Source organism: Musa acuminata, chromosome BXJ3-9, assembly GCF_036884655.1.
Source record: "Musa acuminata AAA Group cultivar baxijiao chromosome BXJ3-9, Cavendish_Baxijiao_AAA, whole genome shotgun sequence".
Lineage (NCBI taxonomy): Eukaryota > Viridiplantae > Streptophyta > Magnoliopsida > Zingiberales > Musaceae > Musa > Musa acuminata.
Genome location: NC_088357.1, coordinates 16353108 through 16373791, shown reverse-complemented (window position 1 = coordinate 16373791; position 20684 = coordinate 16353108). Strand labels below are relative to the sequence as shown.

Here is a 20684-nt window from a genome sequence, read left to right as displayed (position 1 = left end):
GGCCTCGATCGGCTACCAAGGGCGTTGGCTCGGGTCCGTGACTTCGGACAACAGCCGCGTGCGAGCGCGCCGGGTCTCCAACGTCGACGTCGAGTTGGAACTTGACAGGATCCAGGTGATCCAGACATGTTCCACTTGATTGAGGATTACATGAGCGGATCCATTCCATTCGATACAATCACGAAGGTGCAAGGCCAGCTGCGCTTATTCTTCTTCGATATCCCGGCTTAGGTAGGTCAAAGAAGCGTGCTTTGGTTAAAATTTGAATTCAGCTTTTCTTTGACTAGTTAATTTAACCATAACAAAAGTGCTAACAGTATGGTTTCCATAGTCTGTAACGAGCTGCAACGAAATAAATTGACTCTGCATATTTTGTTTTGGTTTTCCCTTCCCTTTCTTATTCTCGTGTCCTTTCTGACCTAGCAAGTGCCATGAATGATGCTCTAGAAGCTTATGTTTCGTAATGGGTAAAGAGCACTTGACTCTTTAACTTTATTAAAGGAAAATATTAACGACTATGATCCTTGTAAATTTGGTTTTAGGTTTTCCTGGTGAGAAAATCGGGAAATTTTTTGTGGATTCCTTTTCTTCTATGGTTGATAAAAAAATAAAACAAAGATTGTGCAAGGGTGGCTGATTTGGTTAGAATAATCAGCTGTTCATCTAGCTCAAATTTGGTTTGAAATGTCTGGTACTTGACTAATATAGCTTCTAGCATCTAGTTTGTGATTCAGCATTGTTTTTCCTAATTTGCTTTCTGGATAAATGAAGCTTTGTGACCTTTTTCAGATTGGTAGTCTTTGACACTATGAAGGTTTCGAGTTCTTGGAGGTGTTTAAAACTTGATAAAATTCCTGACAATTTTTTTTAATTTGTCTCTGTGTCTTCGTATACTGCAATGCCCATATTTCATTAATTTTATTGCTTAAACTGTTTGGTTATTTGTAATCGAAACATGTAATTCTAATAATTTTTTCTCTTCTCGTCTTACGGTGGTGTTTCCCTCAATCTAACAGATCATGTGGTCAATGATAGACCATCTGTGCTTGATTAATAAATTATATTCATCACCTTAGAATGATGGAAAATATTGTAAATTCTTGTAGACTGTGGTTGGCATGTTGGATATTGAATAGTAATGTTGGTCGCAAATCTTAATATCTTAATCTAAAATTAAATTTAACACTTTGTGTTAGAGCTAACCCCAGAAAATTTAGCAACTCAACAAAGATAATAAAACAGAAAAAATAAAAGCGATAAGAAAACCTCAAACTATAAGTCCAAACTATTTAACTACTATAAAAGAGGGACTATTACAAATGCCTTAAGAAGATTTTGCTAGGCCATAAAACACTCGAATCTATTAAATAAAAAAAACCCAAACTATAAGCCCAAACTATTTAACTAAGTGTTGACTTAAACCTAAAGCAAACACTTAGGTTTTTCTTGTGGTGCGTCTGACTTCAAAGCCCAAACCCTTATTTATAGTTCCAATAGGAGATAATAAGCCTGATTTTCCCGATGTGGGACTATATGGGACTTGCCAAACTAACAAATCTCCACCTTGGCATGTTCCAACAAAACTTACTCCACCTTCTTCATAAAAGCCCCAACGGGCAATCACTAATAATGAACACCAACCAAGTCCAAGCACTGCTTGAACTTGTAAACCGGAAGAGGCTTCATAAGCATATCAGCTGGATTGTCCTTCGTATGAATTTTCTTAACAAGGACCTTTCCCTCAGCAATAGTATCTCATTTGCATCCAACAATTTTCTTACCCGAAGGCAGCTTCACAAGATCCCAAGTTCTATTCTGATGGAGAGATTCTATTTCTTCATTCATCGCAATCAACCACTTAGCGGAATTATCATAAGAAACTACATCTGAGTAGGAAGTAGGCTCACCAACTTCCCTTGTTTCTTCTGCAACAGACAAAGCATATGCAACCAAATTTGCATATCTTTGTGGTGGTCGAATATTTCTCCGTGGTCTATCCTTGGCTATGGAATATTGCTCTTCCTCTAGATCAACTTCGTCAGTAGACTCAGGACCATCTATTGGCATTCTTTGAGTAGAAGAGTTCGATTGAAAAGAATCTGAACTACCAATCTCAAGCTCCACCTGCTTCTGCGCACTATCATTTGTACAACTAGTAGATTCCTCTTTGGAAGATAACATAGACAATTCATCAAAAGTAACATCTCTACTGATTACAAATTTTGGGGATTTGGGATCAGAACACTATAATCTATACCCTTTCACCCCAAAAGCATACCCAAGGAAAATACATTCTAATTTTCCTTCATTTATATACATGTATGCTGGACACCCAAAAAATTTTAAATCAGAGTAATCAGCAGGAGTACCTGACCAATCTCTACTGTCCTCTTCATATACAAGGCTTTAAGCTTGTCCCACATGCTCTTAGCCGTAGTCTCCATAGCTACCTCCCGTAAAACTTCGCCAGAGAAATTTAGAATAATGCTGGATCGGACTTTCTTATCCATACCCGTAAAATATTCCTTTGATGTACCAGGAATGTTCTCAACTCCATGTAGTACCAAATAACTCTGTCTTGAACCAGAATGACCTCCATCTTGAGTTGCCACATGCCGAAGTTGACATTTCTGTCGAATTTCTCGACAACTTATTGTCATTGTTGCCAAAAGATCCCGAAACCAGGCTCTGATACTAGTTTATTAGAGCTAGCCCCAAGAAATTTACCAAAGGGTAATTTTGGTAATCCAACAAAGACAATAAAGCGAAAAAAAATAAAAGCGATAAGAATACCAGATTTACGTGATTCGGTCAATTGATCTACATCCACGGACGAAGAAGAAGCAAATCACTACTATATAAGAGGGACTATTACAAATGCCTTAGGAAGATGTTTCTAGATCATAAAATACACGAATCTATTAAATAAGAAAAACCTAAATTATAAGCATAAACAATTTAACTGAGTGTGGACTTAAACCCAAAGTAAACACTTAGGTTTTTCTTGTGGTGTATCTAACTTCAAAGCCCAAACCCTTATCTATAGTTTCAATAAGAGATAACAAGCCTGATTTTTCCGATATGGGAGTATATGAGACTTGTCAAACTAACGCTTTGTATGTGGCATCAAAATATTATATATATATATATATATATATATATATATATATATATATATATATATATATATATATATATATATATATATATATATATATATATATATATATATATATATATATATACAACTGAAAGAAGAGTAGCTATATGACCGATATTTGAAATTATTAGAAACATATAAATTAAGATTGTATCTCTGGTTTCAAACTAGCAGACAAAAAACTTTAAATGGTATCGAAAGCCAAGAATCTTAAATCCTTTTTCAGACTATATTTATAAAAAAAGCAATATATCCCCAATTAATCCTATATATATATATATATATATTTATTTATTTTTATATACTCGAAGCCTAAAGTTATCGGGATCCGAGAGGAGATCGCGTTATCCCAATACGAAGCCATGGATGGGTATTGGCCAAAGAGGAGCCAAGACCAACAGCGGTCAGCATCTATACCCCGAAGCCGAAGAAACCTTATCCCTGACTCTGGACATCACTGTCGCCCTCCGATGTTGGCCAAAGGATAAAACAGCATGCCTGCAGAGTTCTTAGTGCAGTGGAGAGAGAGAGAGAGTGTGTGTGTGTGCAGTGGAGAGAGAGAGAGAGAGATGGATGGAAACAGGCGAACAACAACGGTTGAGAGTTCGGCTGACCAAGCAAGGCTTATAACAAAGAAGGAGCTCCCGGCCGTGCAAGATTCAAAGAGAGCACAAGCTGAGGAAGCGGAAGAAGGCAGCAGAGCCCGCGGCCTCTACTGTCGGCATAGAAGCGGAGCCGTCGAAGATGGAGAAGGCAAGGGTTCATGGAGCCCGGGAGCCAGAAATGAGCAGGAGATGCTCATCCTCCATCTCTATAGGTTTTAATTAGGCAAGGATGAAATGTTTCGACCATCTTTGCTTTCAGCGAGTAGTAAATGCAGAGAAAGACATGTCGTCATTATAGACCACGTTCGGTACGAGTACTTTATTCCACCCAATTTAGTCGTCCGTGTGATGATCTATCCTATATATCAAATTAGAAGATTTGACTGACTTAGATGGTGTCAAACACATGGTACGCAGCATTCATCAGGGAATGTTATGGTTTCGGTTATCACCTCGACATTGATCTTATTATATGATTGCTTGCTATGATATGCTCATCGCGGATTTGATCTATTTCCTTTTAGCCTAAAGAAAATATAAGGTTTGATGGGGGCTTCAGCTTTTAACAAGAAGGAAAGATTTGTTTATATTTTTGTTTGAGAAAAAAATATCCTTTCAGTCTTTTTTATGTCACCCAAAATTTTTCACTAATGTTTTTCTTAATCTCTTATGTAATATCCTCTTATCCCTCTTGAATATTAATAGCTAATCCTTGACTTTAAAGGGAAGCTCTATCATCAAATGTATCTTTAATCTTTTTGATAATTGAGGCTCATGATTAAGGACTTGGTATGATGATTGCATTTTGCTGGGAGCTTTCTATAGAATTGGTCTAAATTCGATAACAATATTAAGTACTGACTCTAAGGGAGGTGCCAGAGGTGTTGTCGAAAGGATTATCCTTTGTTGGGTCAATTATGCAAGTTAGGACAAGAATAAGCTTATAGTTTTTTCATACTTGTTGGACTCATTGAGTCATATTAGTGAATGTTTCTACAAGGACAATAATGATGGGTGGAAAATCAATTATTTGAGGAGTTCTTTATGGAGGGTTTATTTTAGAGTTGTTAAATAAGTCATCATAAAACAAAAGGCCAAGAATAAAAAATATCTTATTTCTTATCATTCTTAAATTCAGATTTGGAAAAGCAATATCGTTCATATTTACCCAATCAAAATTCTAATTAATCAACATATTGATTCATTTTGGAACAAACCAAAGTCAACTTTTATGTTTATCAAGTTTGAGATATTAGAAAGAGAGATTTGGGTCGAGACCATATAAAAACTACATTAGAGATGTAACTAGCATGGCATAGCTCCTTTGAAGCATAAATAAGAAAGAATGAATATTACACTTATGCCACCCAAAATCTTACCAATCATTCGCTAATGTTTCTCTTAATCTCTTGCACAATATCCTCTGGATGTTGATTCCTCGTGAATATGAATAACTAATTCTCGACTTTAAAAGGAAGCTTCGTTATTGAATGTGTTTAACCTTTTTGATAGTTCAGACTCATGATTGGGGACTTGGTATGGTGACTATACTTTGTTGAAAGATTCCTATGGAACTAGTCTAGATTTGACAACAATATTAAATATCGACTTTAGGAGAGATGCTAGAGGTGTTGTCAAAAGGATTATCCGTTGAGTCAATTATACAAGTTGGGACAAGAATGAGTTAATAGTTTTCTTATATTTACTAGACTCATTGAATCATATTAGTAAAGGTTTCAAAAGTTAGTTATTTGAGAAGTTGAGGATTTATTTTAGAGTTGTTAAATAGTCCACGTAACTCAGCAAGGGGGTTGGAGGATTTGGTCAAGTAATAAAGTAATAAAAGTGAAAGAGAGATTGCCCTTGAGAACATACATGAGTGACCCTTTCTTTAATAATAGTGTTGGGGCTGACCATTGCGGGCATGACCATGAGAAACACTTGGAACCGTCACTAGAATTGTTCGATGATCAATGAGCAATGAAATCGTGCATCGTATCATCGGCTATGCTTTGTGTTTTAACAGCTCATCATGAGATTGTGACTGCTAGGTGTTGTTATCATGACAACATACATGCTAGCATCTCTTTTAGTGCCATGTTGTTTGTTAGTTGATGAGTCAGATGAACGTAATGTATCGATCATATGTATCGTCTTCCCCTATATAATTTATAACAAAGAGCATCACAAGCAATGCTGAGGACTGCCATATAATTTATGAGAAAATAAGGATGCTTTCTAAAAAGTGAAAATAATAAATTATAAATAATTTTCAGTCACCGAATTCTGTCATCTCAGATATCAACGGAAGCAATTATGGAACCAAATCCAATCGGGTCGAGTTCGAACTCGAACCAAAACCAAAGGGTTAGACAGGAACAACCTGCTATCGGTAATCACACCTGCGGTGAGATCAACTTTTAGGGTTAGCATTCGTCTCCGATATAAAAGCAGAGCCTCCCTCAGTCGGTAGCGCCTCTCTCTCTTTCTCTGACGCCGCCTCGTCTCTTCCAATTCTTTCATCTTCATGGCAGAGCGCGGTGGAGATCGTGGTGGCTTTGGGCGTGGGTTTGGCCGCGGTCGAGGTGACCGTGGCCGTGGCCGTGGCGACCGAGGCCGTGGGCGTCGCGGCGGCCGACGCGAGGAGGAGGAGAAGTGGGTGCCCGTCACCAAGCTCGGTCGCCTCGTCAAGGAGGGCAAGATCACCAGCCTCGAGCAGATCTACCTACACTCCCTCCCCGTGAAGGAGCACCAGATCATCGACACCCTCCTCGGTGGACGCCTTAAGGATGAGGTCATGAAGATCATGCCTGTCCAGAAGCAGACCCGCGCCGGCCAGCGCACCCGCTTCAAGGCCTTCGTCGTCGTCGGCGACACTGATGGCCACGTGGGCCTCGGCGTCAAGTGCGCCAAGGAGGTCGCCACCGCAATCCGCGGCGCCATCATCCTGGCCAAGCTATCGGTTATCCCCGTCAGGAGAGGTTACTGGGGGAACAAGATCGGCAAGCCCCACACCGTGCCCTGCAAGGTCACGGGGAAGTGCGGGTCGGTCACTGTCCGCATGGTGCCCGCACCAAGGGGGGCGGGGATCGTTGCTGCCCGTGTGCCGAAGAAGGTGCTCCAATTTGCTGGGATAGAGGACGTGTTCACCTCGTCCCGTGGCTCCACCAAGACTCTGGGAAACTTTGTCAAGGTCTGTGTTTCGTGTTCACTATTGTGTTGCTTTACTTTGTGCGATGGACTGTGGTTGTGTTGGTTTCTTATAACAATTCCTAGGAATGCATCAACCTCGTTTATGTGTTTGTCCGCGTTCGTGCATGTCAATGCTTCTACGTTTTATTTGCTCTTTTATTAGTGCCTGTGTTTTGTGGCCCATCTTTGTGATGGGCTAATAGGCCTTGTTTACAAACATTATTGCAGCTAATAGGCTTTGTTTAGCTCTTTCCACCATATTTGGCTCCTACCAGCCACACCACCTATTGGAATAACATCTTTTGTTGTAAATGCTTAAATAGCTTGTGGGAGAATGCAATAGTTTAGAATACAGCTTAACGGCTGAGGATTTGTCCTTTTCTCGGGAGTACGAAGATGATAGTTCATTTAACATAAGCTCAGAGGTTAGACTAAACAAGTACTATAAGAAAATGTGCAGTTTGGTGAAGGTGCTACAAGGTTAAGATTTTGAGTATTGCTTTAATGAGGCTTATTTATTCTAACATGGTTTGTGGAGTCAGCTGACCACCCTGGTTTGGTCGTGTCAGTCTAGATTGGGGGCCACTGTTTCCTAGCTGTGATCTCTTTGAATTTTGGGGGATTATTGGGATTGCCTGAATTATTGGGTAAAAACCTGGGTTGACTTATTATTTCCATTTTCTGGTGGATCCAAATAGATCTATAGAGTGGCTTAGCTCTCCTCTTTTGAGGTTGTTTCCAGTCGGTTTCTTGGTTAGTCTTTAACCAGTCCTCTTTCTCACCATCATTTTTTTGTTGTCATGTTGATCAGAGATGATTTATTTTTATCTGTCTGAGTTGGTTTTTAGCCCTTTGAATTCTGGCCCCCAGCATTTTACATTTGAGTTGTTCTGTTTCCAAATTCTATGACAAATCTTGTGCTTGATCCACAGCATATGAACCTACAAATATTGTTATAGCTTTGTCTGGGCTGCACCAAGCTTTTTAGAAGGCCTAATCACTTGAGACATACATGTTCTGCAGTAGACTGAGTGGTCGTTCTTTTAAAGCTTAGTGTATGCATGGGAGCAAGTTATGTATGTGTGGCACCAAAGTTGTTGAGTCTTTTGATCCAAATTTGCTGGTTGACTCTGCCTGAGAGCAGGCAGAAACAGTCGAACCCATGGTCATGAATGGCCTATTCGAGAAAGATTGGTGTGGAGGAGAGAATGTTGTATGTTCCTGATCCAACAATAGCAGATTGACAGCAATCGAGAAGAGGAAGAATTGGAGAGGAGCGGTGGGCACTAGGAGGCTTAGCCATGATGGTTGGTGGTGAGAGCTTGGAGGAAGATAAGTGGAAAGGGGAGAAGAGAGCAAAAAGCAAGGGAAGACTTGTTATGCTATCCCCCTCTGGCCTAAAAGAAATCACTCGTAAAAGAATCTCTTTCTACTTGAACAATAGAGATTTGTTATTGTCATAGATGAAGTTTGATTGCTTCAGTCCTCCTGGCTTTGAAAAGAAGTTTAATATTTGTACCAACATGACCACCTAACATTGTTGATTTGTTGCTGAAACTAAGGAGAGAAGAAAAAAAAAAGAAGAAGAAACTAGAAGGTTTAAAAGGATTGTTATCTTTTTTTCTGGTTGAAATGCCAATTCTCATTTTAGTTCACTCAATCTGATTTTGATCCTCTTTTGACATACTGATGTCGTCATATTACTTTCCAAGAAATTATTGGCCCCTTGAAACAATTTATGAACCTCCTGAGGTCTGCTATGATTATGATGTTTTGTAAATTCACAAGTGTTTGTGGAATAAATTTACTGGTATATGCCAATATTTTGTGTTTTTACACAATGCGCAAGTTACATAAGCAAGTGGATGCCTTTGTCTGTGCAGGCTACATTTGAGTGTCTCATGAAGACATATGGCTTCCTGACACCGGATTTCTGGATGGAGACTCGTTTCAGCAAATCTCCCTTCCAGGAGTACACAGACTTGCTTGCAAAGCCAACCAAGGCAATAATTCTGGAGAACACCGAGAGGGTTGAATGAAGCTTTAGGATGATGCATGCCTTCTTTCAGTTTGCTTTGGCTTTATTTTTTGACAAGGTAACGAGTTAATTTACGTCAGTGTATTAATTTACTTCTCTTTTGCTTGGTGTGACAATTTTATGTTACTTTTAGTATTTATTTATTTCACATTCCGAGCTATTATTATATTTTGGAAGTATGATAGACCTAATCTATGATTGATTGTAGAGTTGAGTTACCACCCTTTGATCTTGATAGCCCAACCGTAAACAAAACTCTTAGTTAGTGTTACGAATCAAGTATTTTAACAGTTTCTTGCAATGTTTCTTCTGGCCATTAGATTGAGAAAATTATATCGAAGTAAGATAAATTTCTTGTCGCCTCCAAAAGGGCAGACTATCTTACTCTTGTTCACGTATAATGCAAGTTGAGCGCTAAAGATTGTTCTTGTCCTATTTTCTTTCGACCGCAAGGAGCGAGAGCAATCAATTAGTCCAATATCCTCATGTCCTATTTTATTTTCTTGTAGATAGAATACTCTCTCTCTCTCTCTCTCTCTCTCTCTCTCTCTCTCTTCCACCCATGCTTGTGAACATTTTCTCGTAGGATTTATTTCAGAAGAAACCACCTTTCGGTAACAATCATCGACACCAAATAAGCACCTGAAATTAAGATAGGGTTGTAGCATGATGCAATGATGACCAATCTGATATGATGCACCATTACGATGGAGAAACGACAACACTTTACCCAACAAAACAAAAACAGAAAGAAAGAAGGGAGCAGCCCCCATCACACTGCATCTATTATTTTATTTTATTTTTATTTTTTAAAATAAAAATATATTATTATATTAAATGATGCGATGTCCATAATGGTCGTACATATATTCAAATATGAAATGCATTTACTTATGTAATAATATACACTACATTCAATTAGGATGGCATTGCAAGGAGGCACTTGATACTTGATGATTCGATTAGGATGTATTGCAAGGAGGAGGAACCTAACCTTGTTAGCAGAGAACCGCACCCCACCCCACCGTTCCATAGGAACAATTCACACCATATAAGCACCCCAAAATAAATTGGGATATTGCTGTAATTTCAAACTCCCTGCATCCATCATGCCAATGGTCGATTTGATAAAATGCACCATTCATAGAGCCATGATTTCAAACTCCAGTAAGTTCTCTCATCATGTAATAACGAGTACAGGGCTATTTCCACAAACTAGGGAAGAGAAAAAAAATAAAAAAAAATAAAAAAAAACAAAACAAAAGAAAACATCCATACACCGAGGGGCGATCTACCGATAACTACAATAGTCGTTTCATTTATCTCATATATTATGCTTCATCACGCAAACAATTGAATTTTTAAATTGATGCAAAGTCCAATCAAGTCTCGGAACAGCAGCAGCAACTACTCACAAAACAAAGCAAGTAAAATAAAGAATAATTTAAATGATAATTTAATAGGACATACAAGAGATACATCTTCATACATATGATATATATAAAACTTGTACAGGGATACCACTCTTCAGACATGAGAAGCAAACAGTTCCATATTCTAGCAATTGATACCACATTGCTGTACGTCTGGTCCGGTTACTCTAGTAGTGAAAGGATCAACTCGGACCCATAACAAGGAAAAGATTGAAGCAAGTAGAATGGACCACACCACGACGATTGTAGGCGTACGGTTCTGTCTCCCCATCAGACCCTTGAGGAAGGGGTACAGGTGAACAATCACCCAGAAAGCAAAGAAGAGCTTCCCAAACAGCGGACCCCATGACTGGTATCCACTGTTAATGGCATAGGAGATTCCAGCAACCACACCAACCAGATTTACAATGAGAAGTGTGGTTGGTGGTATCAAAAGAGTAGTCCACTTGAACATGTAGAGCTCGGCAAAGTCACCGTCTTCATCAGACGCTTTGGAAGTAACAGTGAAGTTTGTGTCAATACCAGCAAGAACTTTCAGTAGACCTTGGAAAACTGCAAAGAGATGGGATGAGACGCCACCGATGACCCAAAATTGTTCATTCCTCCACCATTCATCAATCCCAACACCACTCCACCTCATTTCCAGAATGCCAGTAGCGAAAATGGAAAGGAAGAGAGAGATGAACCAGATACTTGCAATGTTGCTAATCTGCAAATTGATTAAAGTTGGTTAGTCCACGACAGAGTGAATTATCATCTGGCTATAATGGTTTCAGCTTTGAAGAATCAGATCAAGTGATAAGTTCTGTGCCTAAAACAAAAATTATTATTCCACCAGATGAAAATCACAGAACATGTTCATAAAATGTACTCTTCAGTAATAGATCTTGCTCAAACATTATTAGCAGCCTTGAAGATGGCTCAAGGCTTTGTCACCTAAGGCAAGGGAAATCATGCATAAAAAGTCATGGACCTATTGATATCTAAAATCAGCAAAGAACCTAACAAGGTAATGTTCGTACCTGGGGAATAATGAATTTTCCTGTAAGTAAACAGATGGCCGGCAGTGTGCAGTATAACAGGAGGGGAAGTGAAGTGAGCGGGTAAATGGTGGTGTTGATGTATGCAAATCTTTCCAAGAACTTCAATCGTCCTCCATAACCATACCATATTGGGCAGTGACGGCTAAAGAGAATCTCAACAGATCCCAAGGCCCATCGAAGCACTTGGTTCAGACGATCTGAAAGATTGATAGGAGCAGACCCTTTGAATGCTGGACGCTTAGGCATGCAGTAGATTGATTTCCAACCACGGGCATGCATCTTGAATCCGGTGAGAATATCTTCTGTCACAGAACCATAAATCCACCCTATCTGTATCAACAAATAACAGTTTTTATCAAACTTCCAGCATCTTCACACAAGGACATGAAAATAACTTCTTAGCTCATAAATTTTTCAAGTACTGCAGAAAGCGTATGCCATCTTTAGAGCCTTACAGTAATTTTAGCATTCTTAAGCCACTCTACTAAAAGTTCAGACAAAGGATATCCTAATGCTTCTATCCAAATATTTTATCCTTTTGCCATCCATTATTGACAATTAAATTTATCTGATGTCAACAATTTCTTCCAGCAAACCTCAGCAACAATTGAATGCAGAAGTGAGCATAAGAAAGCAAGGAAAGCAGAGATGAGTAAGCAGGATAAGCACAGATTTTGATGTTCTAACAAATAAGGGTGCACTATAACACAGAAATGACAGATGAAAATTAGGTGTTTAGTGATGGTGAATCCTAATCAACTAATCTGATTATATCAGAAGTTTGGAATTTTATGTTTGTTGCACAGATCTAATTGTTTGTCTATTTTAAGATCTTGCTATGGACTGTGCTCAGGGTAACTCCAGTACACTATTGGTAGTAGTCTCAGAAAATGGTGCATCTATCTCAAGCTACCTGTTGAGGTGTTAAAAATCAAGGTTCGTCGTATCGCAGCATACCACTTGATATGAGCGATATGTACCGGTTCGACAGGGGACTAGTACTAACGGTATATTGGTATACTCCCATGTATCATGTGTTAGTACACTTTGATACGTGCCATACTGATAATTGATCGGTACACCGATAAGGCAAACCATGTTAAGAATTATTTTCAATTCATGGGACATGCAACACCCATTGTTTTTATTAATTCTATTTGTAGTGATACTCCAAAGTGCTGCATATTTGATGTTGCCAAGTCCTAGTTATCCTGGTAATGCCTAGTGAAATTGTTCATTTGAATCACCGGAAATGATATTGAAGTTTATTTTTCCAAAACTCTGGTTTTCTAAAGGTTTATTTTAAATTTTAAATAGAGGTGGAGGTTACTTTCAATCCAACTATGGATGCTATATTTGACTAACACATATAAGCTTTGGTATTCAGAAGAAAGTGAGACACAATAATATCTGAAAAGGGAATAAGCATGAATGAGGAAGAGTGGATCATGTGCCCATTTGCATACCTCACTTCCCCACTCTGTCTTGTCCTCATAGCCACAGCTGATGACATGGATGGCTTCTTTCAAAAGAGACTCAGGAGTTGCAGATTGAGGAACACCACCATTTTCCATTAATGTTGAGGCAACAAAGACAGCTGATTGGCCAAACCTTTTCTCCAGGCTCATTTGTGACATGAGCAATGACTTCTCATCATCAAATCCAGCACCTAGTTTTTACCCAAAAAGCAAATTAATAAGTGTAAGCTTTAGCAGATAAAGAATATCTCAAGTATGATGTATTTTGCTACATTAAATTAAGGTTACTACGTATGGTAAGCACCAGAATGATGCAATTCTCTTCAGACTATTAAAAAAAATGCATCAAGTGTCAACAGATAGATGACTTATTTGAAGTATGGGTGCCGAGATCTAATAATACAAATTATATAATAACAAGCCACAAGGATCTAATTGTTTGGGAGTGGCTACATGGATAGTTGTCTGCAATTTTTCTATGTTAAGAGATCAGTAGTTGAGCATTGAGATCTCATGTAACAACTTATTTCACTGTCCTTTTTGTTTGGTGCACCCTACTAGTATACATCAATGTGTTCACTAGTGAACATTCATGAATAAAATGTGGAACTGTCAAAAATTTTGTGCAGATATTTAAATTCTTATGAAAAATTAATAATAAAAGTTTTCCATGCATATGATACATATTGGTGTATTCCTGGCATGAATTCTCACAACAAACTTACACTAACCATGATGGTCAGTGCTCCAGTGCGGGACATCTTGTCACTAATGTATGATGGTGTTAGTTGAAAAGGGACAAGAAGGAAACTATAAAAATTATATATAAGAATTGTTTGTCAATATGCTGCTATTTAGCATGGAAAAACCTAAAGATGGCTTTCCTTTTTTCTTCTTATTCAAGCGAATGTCATGATTCTGAGTTTAAACTGAAAGGCTAAAATGCAATTGCTAAAAACAAGCACTTCAAGATCTGAAATTTTCAGATATAGAATAATGCTACAATTAAGTTCCACATTTTTTGCTAAAACAGCAAAATAAAGCAAATTACCTTCAACGCCCTCTTCTATATCTTCTAAATTAAATATTGGGACAGTGTTATCCACATGCTTGCTTGACTTTTTCTTTTCTGAACTTTTCTTGCTTGATTTAGAGTTCTTTTTATGTGAGCCACCGGACCAGAGAGAGAAGAAGCCCTTCTTTTTTTGCTTGTTCTTGATTGGAGGTTCATAACCATACAGTGCAGTTCGGTTGAAAACACATCCTGTACCCACATAAACGGGACCTTAGATACCATCTAGGCCTCTTAAGTTGATCTATAGTGAAAAGCATAGAAAACAGGAATCGGTCAGAACATGCAGAAGATGATTCTAATGCCATTATTTTCTGTATGTATGTTTGCATGATTGTTTCTTTAGACATCTTCGGTTAGAAGAATAGGCTATGGAGCTAACAATAGAAACCATATATACAATGTAATCCATCAAGCAACATGTTAGGTGGCATTTTGTACAGCTAGGCCATAATGATGTATGTCATCATTGTGTTATGTCAATTTTTTGGTTGGATTTACAAAAAAACCATTGATTCAAAAGACTAAATTGCCTAGTCGATGCCAAGGCTTATCCACAATCATCCAACCTAGGGCTGTAAAAAATTATAAAAGCTCGGAAATATATCTGCACTTACATCGAAAAACACTGTGTTACGGTTGGCATATCGATCATTCCTATCAATACCATCAAACCTCTGCGGAAACTGCACATAACAAATTTGCCTTCCAAGATTTGGATCCATAAGAAAGCACATTGCCTCCCTCAAAGCCTTGCTGTTGTTTATGTAGTGATCACAATCAAGATTCAACATGAAGGGCCCATTGGTAAGGACTGCTGACACACGTACCTACTCAGGAGCTTATACAGATTAGCAATAAACATTCTTATCTAACTGAACTATGATTTACCTAGTATAAATACATGCCAAATTCACATATATATGCCAAATCATGCATTGAGGTACTCACAAGAGCATTCATAGCACCAGCCTTCTTGTGATGTTGGAAACCTGGACGTTTCTCACGAGATACATAAACTAATCGTGGCAGTTCATTACCCTCAGTATCAAGCCCTCCACTATGACCCAAGAAAACCTGATAAATTAAATGACAGAAGATGATTCTGAGAAACCAATATTCTTTTAACGGAACATGTTGCACTAGCAATCACCATTTTCAGTAAATGTTAAGAAATAACAATGAACATGTCATGATGTATATAAGATTGATAAGCATACTTGATGAGAAAATGTGCTTCAACATGCCAAAAGCATTAATAAGCATTCTTTAGATGTTTCTTCATAACAGAAATCCACCAACCTGGATCATTCCAGGATGATCTCTGGTGTTATTCCCAGGCCACGGTGTGCCATCTTGCATGATCCATCCCTCATCTGGAACTTTCTGTGCCTTTGCAACAAGGCCATTAATGCAAATTTTAAATTCTTCATATTCTCTCTGGAATGAAAATATTGATGTTTAGAGAACACGCAAAAGGATACCAGTGTAGTCAATTTTAAATTTAGGAAAAACTAGACACCTTCATTGCCCTGCGATCTTTCACAAATGTAGGTTGAACCTTATCCTTGAGGTAATCAATCTTCTGTGAGAAGTACCATTCAGGAGCTCGGGGCTCGATACTGTATTTTTTGCAGAAAGGAACCCATTTTCTAGCAAACTCTGATGTTTCAGATAGTGCTTCAAATGTCAGCATAGCAGCACCATCATCAGAGACATAGCAAGAAACCTTGTCGACAGGGTAATCAACAGCAAGAATTGATAACACGGTGTTGGCTGTGACAAGAGGAGGCTCTTTCAAAGGATCAACAGTACTAACGAAAATGTCAACAGCAGCCAGCTCAGATGGTTCACCTTCTCTATCGTATCTGTTGTTTTAAGTGGAACATAGTCAATAATTGATCTGGCTACTTAAGACTACAGTAGTTAACCAAGGACAAGAACACTTGACAGGAAAATTCGGAAACCATGAAGAATTACCTTATTGCCAGTCTGTCAAGATAAGTTTCACGATTCACAGGAAACCATTTGGGAAACTGATCCAAAATCCATGATATAGCAAACCATATCTCACATATTACAGACAACAACCATAAGGCATACGCATTGTGAACAGGATTGGTGATACGATAGTGGAGAAAAATACATAGGATCACAAGTCGTAATACAATGACCATCCTGTATGGGTTTATCCTGGAAGATGAAATAGGTACTTTCCTAGAAAGAGGCTGACGGGCTTCATCATTCCTGCATCACAAAAACAATGTTACTTTTCATTTAAATAAGACACGGTCAGGTATATTTTCGGAGGCCTAAGAAAGATATGAACATTGTTAAATGGTTATACATTTAAATAGGCCAGACCACAGTTTGGCTTGAACCGGAACCGAATTGGATAGGCGGTTCGTTGGTTCTAAACCGAACCAGAACCAACACCCGATAGTTTGGTTCCGATTCCTAGGTTTGGAAAACTAGAACCGTCGATTTTGAAACTAGCAATTCTGATTCCGGTTTGAACCGTCGATTCCGTAATTTTAAATTATTTTTTATTATTTAGAAATAAATTTATGAATTTCTTTTATGTTTTAAATTTTTTAATTAAAAATAATAAAACATTGGTGGTTCAAACTGGAACTAAAACCATCAGTTCCATTCTGATTTCAAAATCAGAACTTGCCGATTCAGTTTCGATTCCTGGTGTTGGGGAACCGGAACCGCCAGTTCTGAAACCATGGTAAGGGCTACATTTAAACCATGGCAAGAAAAAGAGTCTCTAGCACTTTTATTAATGACCAAACTTAAAAGTATATTCTCAACCTTCGCATAATTGAAAAGAAATAAATAGTTTAACTTGATAAAAAAAAAACCAAGGGCTGTTTCTTTCCTAAAAGCCATTTGGACTCATTTCCAACTTCTGATGCTACAAGTGGTTGATTTAAAAAAATATAAAAAAATGTCAGAAAAGGGAGACACAGTGAGCTGGACATAAAAAAGATGCCCTTTTAAGATTATTAAAATTGAACTAGATATAGAAAAACAAAGAAGACAGAAGATCAATGTCTCACCTTGAATCTGGTTATAATCATACTCACGAGAGTATTAAGGTCAAAATATTCGTACAAGTCTAAAATGAATGATGTTGAAACCAACTGAGATCATAGTTTCTAGGAAACCAAGGCAATAGCATATTCTTCTCTGCTGAAAAGCAGTTCTGCAAGAGGTTAAAGCTAGAAGTGTGTTTTGATTGTGAATTTGAGATAACTAAATTATTAAAGAATTCCACTATTTTGCATGGAGCATGCAGATAACCTGGATGAAGGTTTCTTGGAATACAACTAACTTAAACAAGCTAATTACTCCATAATGTCATTTGGGGAGACGGGAAAATTAATCAGTGAAGTGACTGGAGATTGTAGTACTTAGGATGAATCTATATGCCTTGACACAGACATTGATGCTAACACATCAGTTCTAATGAACTATCCATTAATCAATAAGAAAAAGGAACTGCAATTGATATTTTCATAGTGTATAAATTGCACTTAGAAAGCAACACAGATCCTCATTCCATTATATTTCTGATCTGGAGACCATTTCTGCTGCTTCGTATCAAGAAATCAAGCAAAAAAATTGAAAAGGCATCAATTTGCTACCAAACAAGTCAACACCAACATTCAAAACGAGGAAGATGAAACTCATATGCAGCACAAGGGAAAAAAACCTTAACAGAGGGAAGAACTCACAGTAAAGCATCATCCATATTATAATCAGTTGTTGCATCAATATCACCACCTCCCCTTCCTTCAGAAGGGGCATGACTAGTACCATTAGTCATTGGTGCTACATTTTTCTCCTGCTTCATCTTCCATCCATCAACTCTCTCTTTCCAGGCAACATTGCCAAATTCTCTGGATGTGTTAGCTGATCGACAAAGAAAAGACAACAATTTAAACACCTGAATCAGCAACAGCAAGGTATAAACAAATATTGACATCAAAATAACAACAATAAAACCAAGGATAAGTCACATACGTGACCGGAAAGGCAGTGGATGCACACGCTTTCCACCTCCTCCTGGGGACATCATATGATCAGGCGATGTCATAGGCAGTTCCCCTGAGAGCTGCAACAAGTTGATAAAAAGAATTTCACCCCGTGGAACAGAAACACTGATGTTCATGAGAGAATTAAAATAAAATCACATACCCCCTGGCTATGAGTGAGTAAGGGGATGTGATTCCGAGGAATCTCCCCGCTGTCATATTTTGGAGGACCAATGTCTTCCCCTTGTTCGTGGCTCATGTGCCAACCCAGCATGCGCTCAGTAATCTTTGGTTTCTGATCCTGATTACCAGTTGGATAATTGAAGTCACTCACGTCATCAGCATCTCCATCATCCCCTTCCTCTCCACGAACAGGTGGGCTTCCTGCACATTATGATAAAACAAAAGAACCAACTAAGATCCTGAATCGGCTCTTCTGTCTAAAAGCTTGAAAGACCATCTCAGGTCCGAAGCTAAAACCTCTGTGTCTCTTGTACTTGGTCTTGCACTGGGGACAAGACTGGTTCCCATCCTTCCTCTCGTACTCATAGCACGGCCTGCAGACGGGAAACCCACAAACGTCACAGGCGACAAATATATCACCGTCCACCGTCGTGCCGACACCATCGCCACAGATCTGGCACACCTGACCGCCGGAGTGCTTCCCAGGTTTCTACGTCCGGTCAAAATTAACCACATTTAACACGGTCTCAACCATGGATTGCAAGGAAGAAGATGATTTGAATCTCAAGATGGAAACTTTTTCCAGCAATAAGCTACGTTTCAGCTAAAAGCAATGAATGAAAACTACTTTTCAGGTGCACAAACATACCCCTTTCTCTCCGTCGACTTCCATGGCAAGTTTCTCAGCCAACAGAGCTAATTTCGATCACATCCGGAGAACAAATAGCTCAAATCTTAGCAGATCTCAGGCTTAACGCACCATATGGAATCAGATAAGACAACTTGCCCCTGCTAAAACCACATGCAATCAAGACGAACATTAAAGCATTGGATCTACTGAATCATTACCGCGCACCATCCATAAATGAACAGATCTACATCTAGAACGAGTCATTGGCATCAAAAACTCGAATTTCTTCATGAACAACAAAAAAGGACCTCACCTCTGACAATGGATTGTTCCCGAGAGCCACCAAAAGGGCCTCCTCTCCCGCTGCCGACACGAAAGACCAGGGGAGTGAGGGGTAGAATCTCAATCTCAATATGCAATTAACGGGAAGAGGCAGCGGGGGGAACGATAGCGACGCTCGAACAACGGGATCCGATTACCATATGCTTAATAGGAGACGGACGCCTCTCACTCCACCAGCTTCTCATGGACTGAGGCGGAGAAGACAGCAGACGAGGTTCTCAACACGCATTGGTATCCTCCCCAAACACGATGGAAGCCGATGTCCAAGTTTGCGCAGAATCCACCGTTGATAGAAGGATGGACGGCATCGATGCCGGAGTTGAACGTTTACATAGAAAGACCTCTCGGAGATTATCCCTCAACAGACTGGTGCAAGCTTCGAGCAACACCTCCTCAACCCGTTCAAACGCACACGAAAGGATACCCTAATCTTCATACCAGGGACCCACTAATAGGGCCCCTGAGATAGCCAATAAAGATTCAGTTACTCGTGTGCACGGAATGTGAGGAGCAGCGCGTTTGATTAATCTCATTTGCGTCATGTGTCACGAAGAGGCGACACGGTGGCAAATGACAATAGGAGGAGAGAGGTTTCATTGATTGCTCTCTCTCACCACGCCAACCAATGATTCCTTTTATTAAGGGTGGCAAACGCCCACCGACACTGCCTAAACCGTATCGCCGCCTTCTATTGCCGACTAATGATTTGATTTTAGTTTTGACTTGGTATATTTCTGAACTCACACCAAGTAATTGTACTACCAGCTTGCGATCAACGATAATAACAAGGGTTAAAGTTGATTTTAGCTTATATAATTTTTATAATTTTGATCGTAGACTACCTAAATTCTTATGGATTACTTATATTTAAAATAATTTTTATATTTAAAAAAATATAGTATATAAGCTTTTTTCATCCTATCAAAATTCACATACATTAGAGTTCATAATAAACTATTAATATAATGACATATATAATTTAAATTAAAAAAAATTTATTTTAACTTTTTGTGATTTTGTTTATAGACCACTTAATTATTTATGATTGTATTTGTGTCTAATATAATCTTTATATTTTAAAAAATATAGCATATAAGTTCCTCTAGTCAAATCTAAGTTGACTCATAATAAACATTAATATAATAATATATATAATTTAAAATTTAAAAAATATCTATTTTGTCAAGGAAGAGGAAGTGACGAAAGTGAGGCAGAGGTACGAGAGGTTAGAAGCAAAGATGAGAGATAGTTGGACCACCACATCATAGACACGATGGGTGGAGGTGCAGGAGAGAACGAAGTGAGAGGTGATGAGAACGAAGACACCCAGAAGGAGAAAAAGAGGCCAATAGATAATTACATATCTAGCGTCAGACTAGTCAATGCACATCTATCTGAAATAGGACTGGAAGCTCTTGAGCTTGTCATCGACATAGGAGAGGCTGCATGTGTACGACACCTTAC

At 38.6% G+C, this 20684-nt stretch overlaps 2 protein-coding genes across 2 annotated transcripts; one reads left to right on the top strand and one right to left on the bottom strand.

The window, feature by feature from the left end:
* Positions 1-6231: 6231 nt before the first annotated feature.
* On the top strand, positions 6232-9163 carry LOC135649963 (small ribosomal subunit protein uS5y/uS5u/uS5v-like). Its single transcript, XM_065168970.1, has 2 exons — positions 6232-6958; positions 8841-9163. Exons 1-2 carry the CDS (start codon positions 6293-6295, stop codon positions 8994-8996), a joined length of 822 nt encoding a protein of 273 aa, XP_065025042.1. The 5' UTR covers positions 6232-6292; the 3' UTR covers positions 8997-9163.
* Positions 9164-10423: 1260 nt separating this feature from the next.
* LOC103973569 (probable cellulose synthase A catalytic subunit 8 [UDP-forming]) lies at positions 10424-19441 on the bottom strand. The gene is given in 15 exon segments (XM_009388175.3): positions 10424-11137; positions 11451-11801; positions 12938-13140; positions 14001-14265; positions 14639-14851; positions 14973-15098; positions 15324-15461; positions 15544-15889; positions 16002-16268; positions 17765-17942; positions 18054-18144; positions 18228-18448; positions 18545-18737; positions 18897-19036; positions 19192-19441. Coding segments are annotated over 14 exon segments (3201 nt in total). The 5' UTR covers positions 18921-19036; positions 19192-19441; the 3' UTR covers positions 10424-10552.
* Positions 19442-20684: the final 1243 nt, after the last annotated feature.

What these genes read in the sequence shown, in the direction of transcription:
- LOC135649963 (XM_065168970.1), top strand. Translation starts at nt 6,293, where the DNA reads ATGGCAGAGCGCGGTGGAGATCGTGGTGGCTTTGGGCGTGGGTTTGGC. An exon ending in CTCTGGGAAACTTTGTCAAG is followed by an intron (nt 6,959 to 8,840) that starts GTCTGTGTTTCG and finishes TTGTCTGTGCAG; the next exon opens with GCTACATTTGAGTGTCTCAT.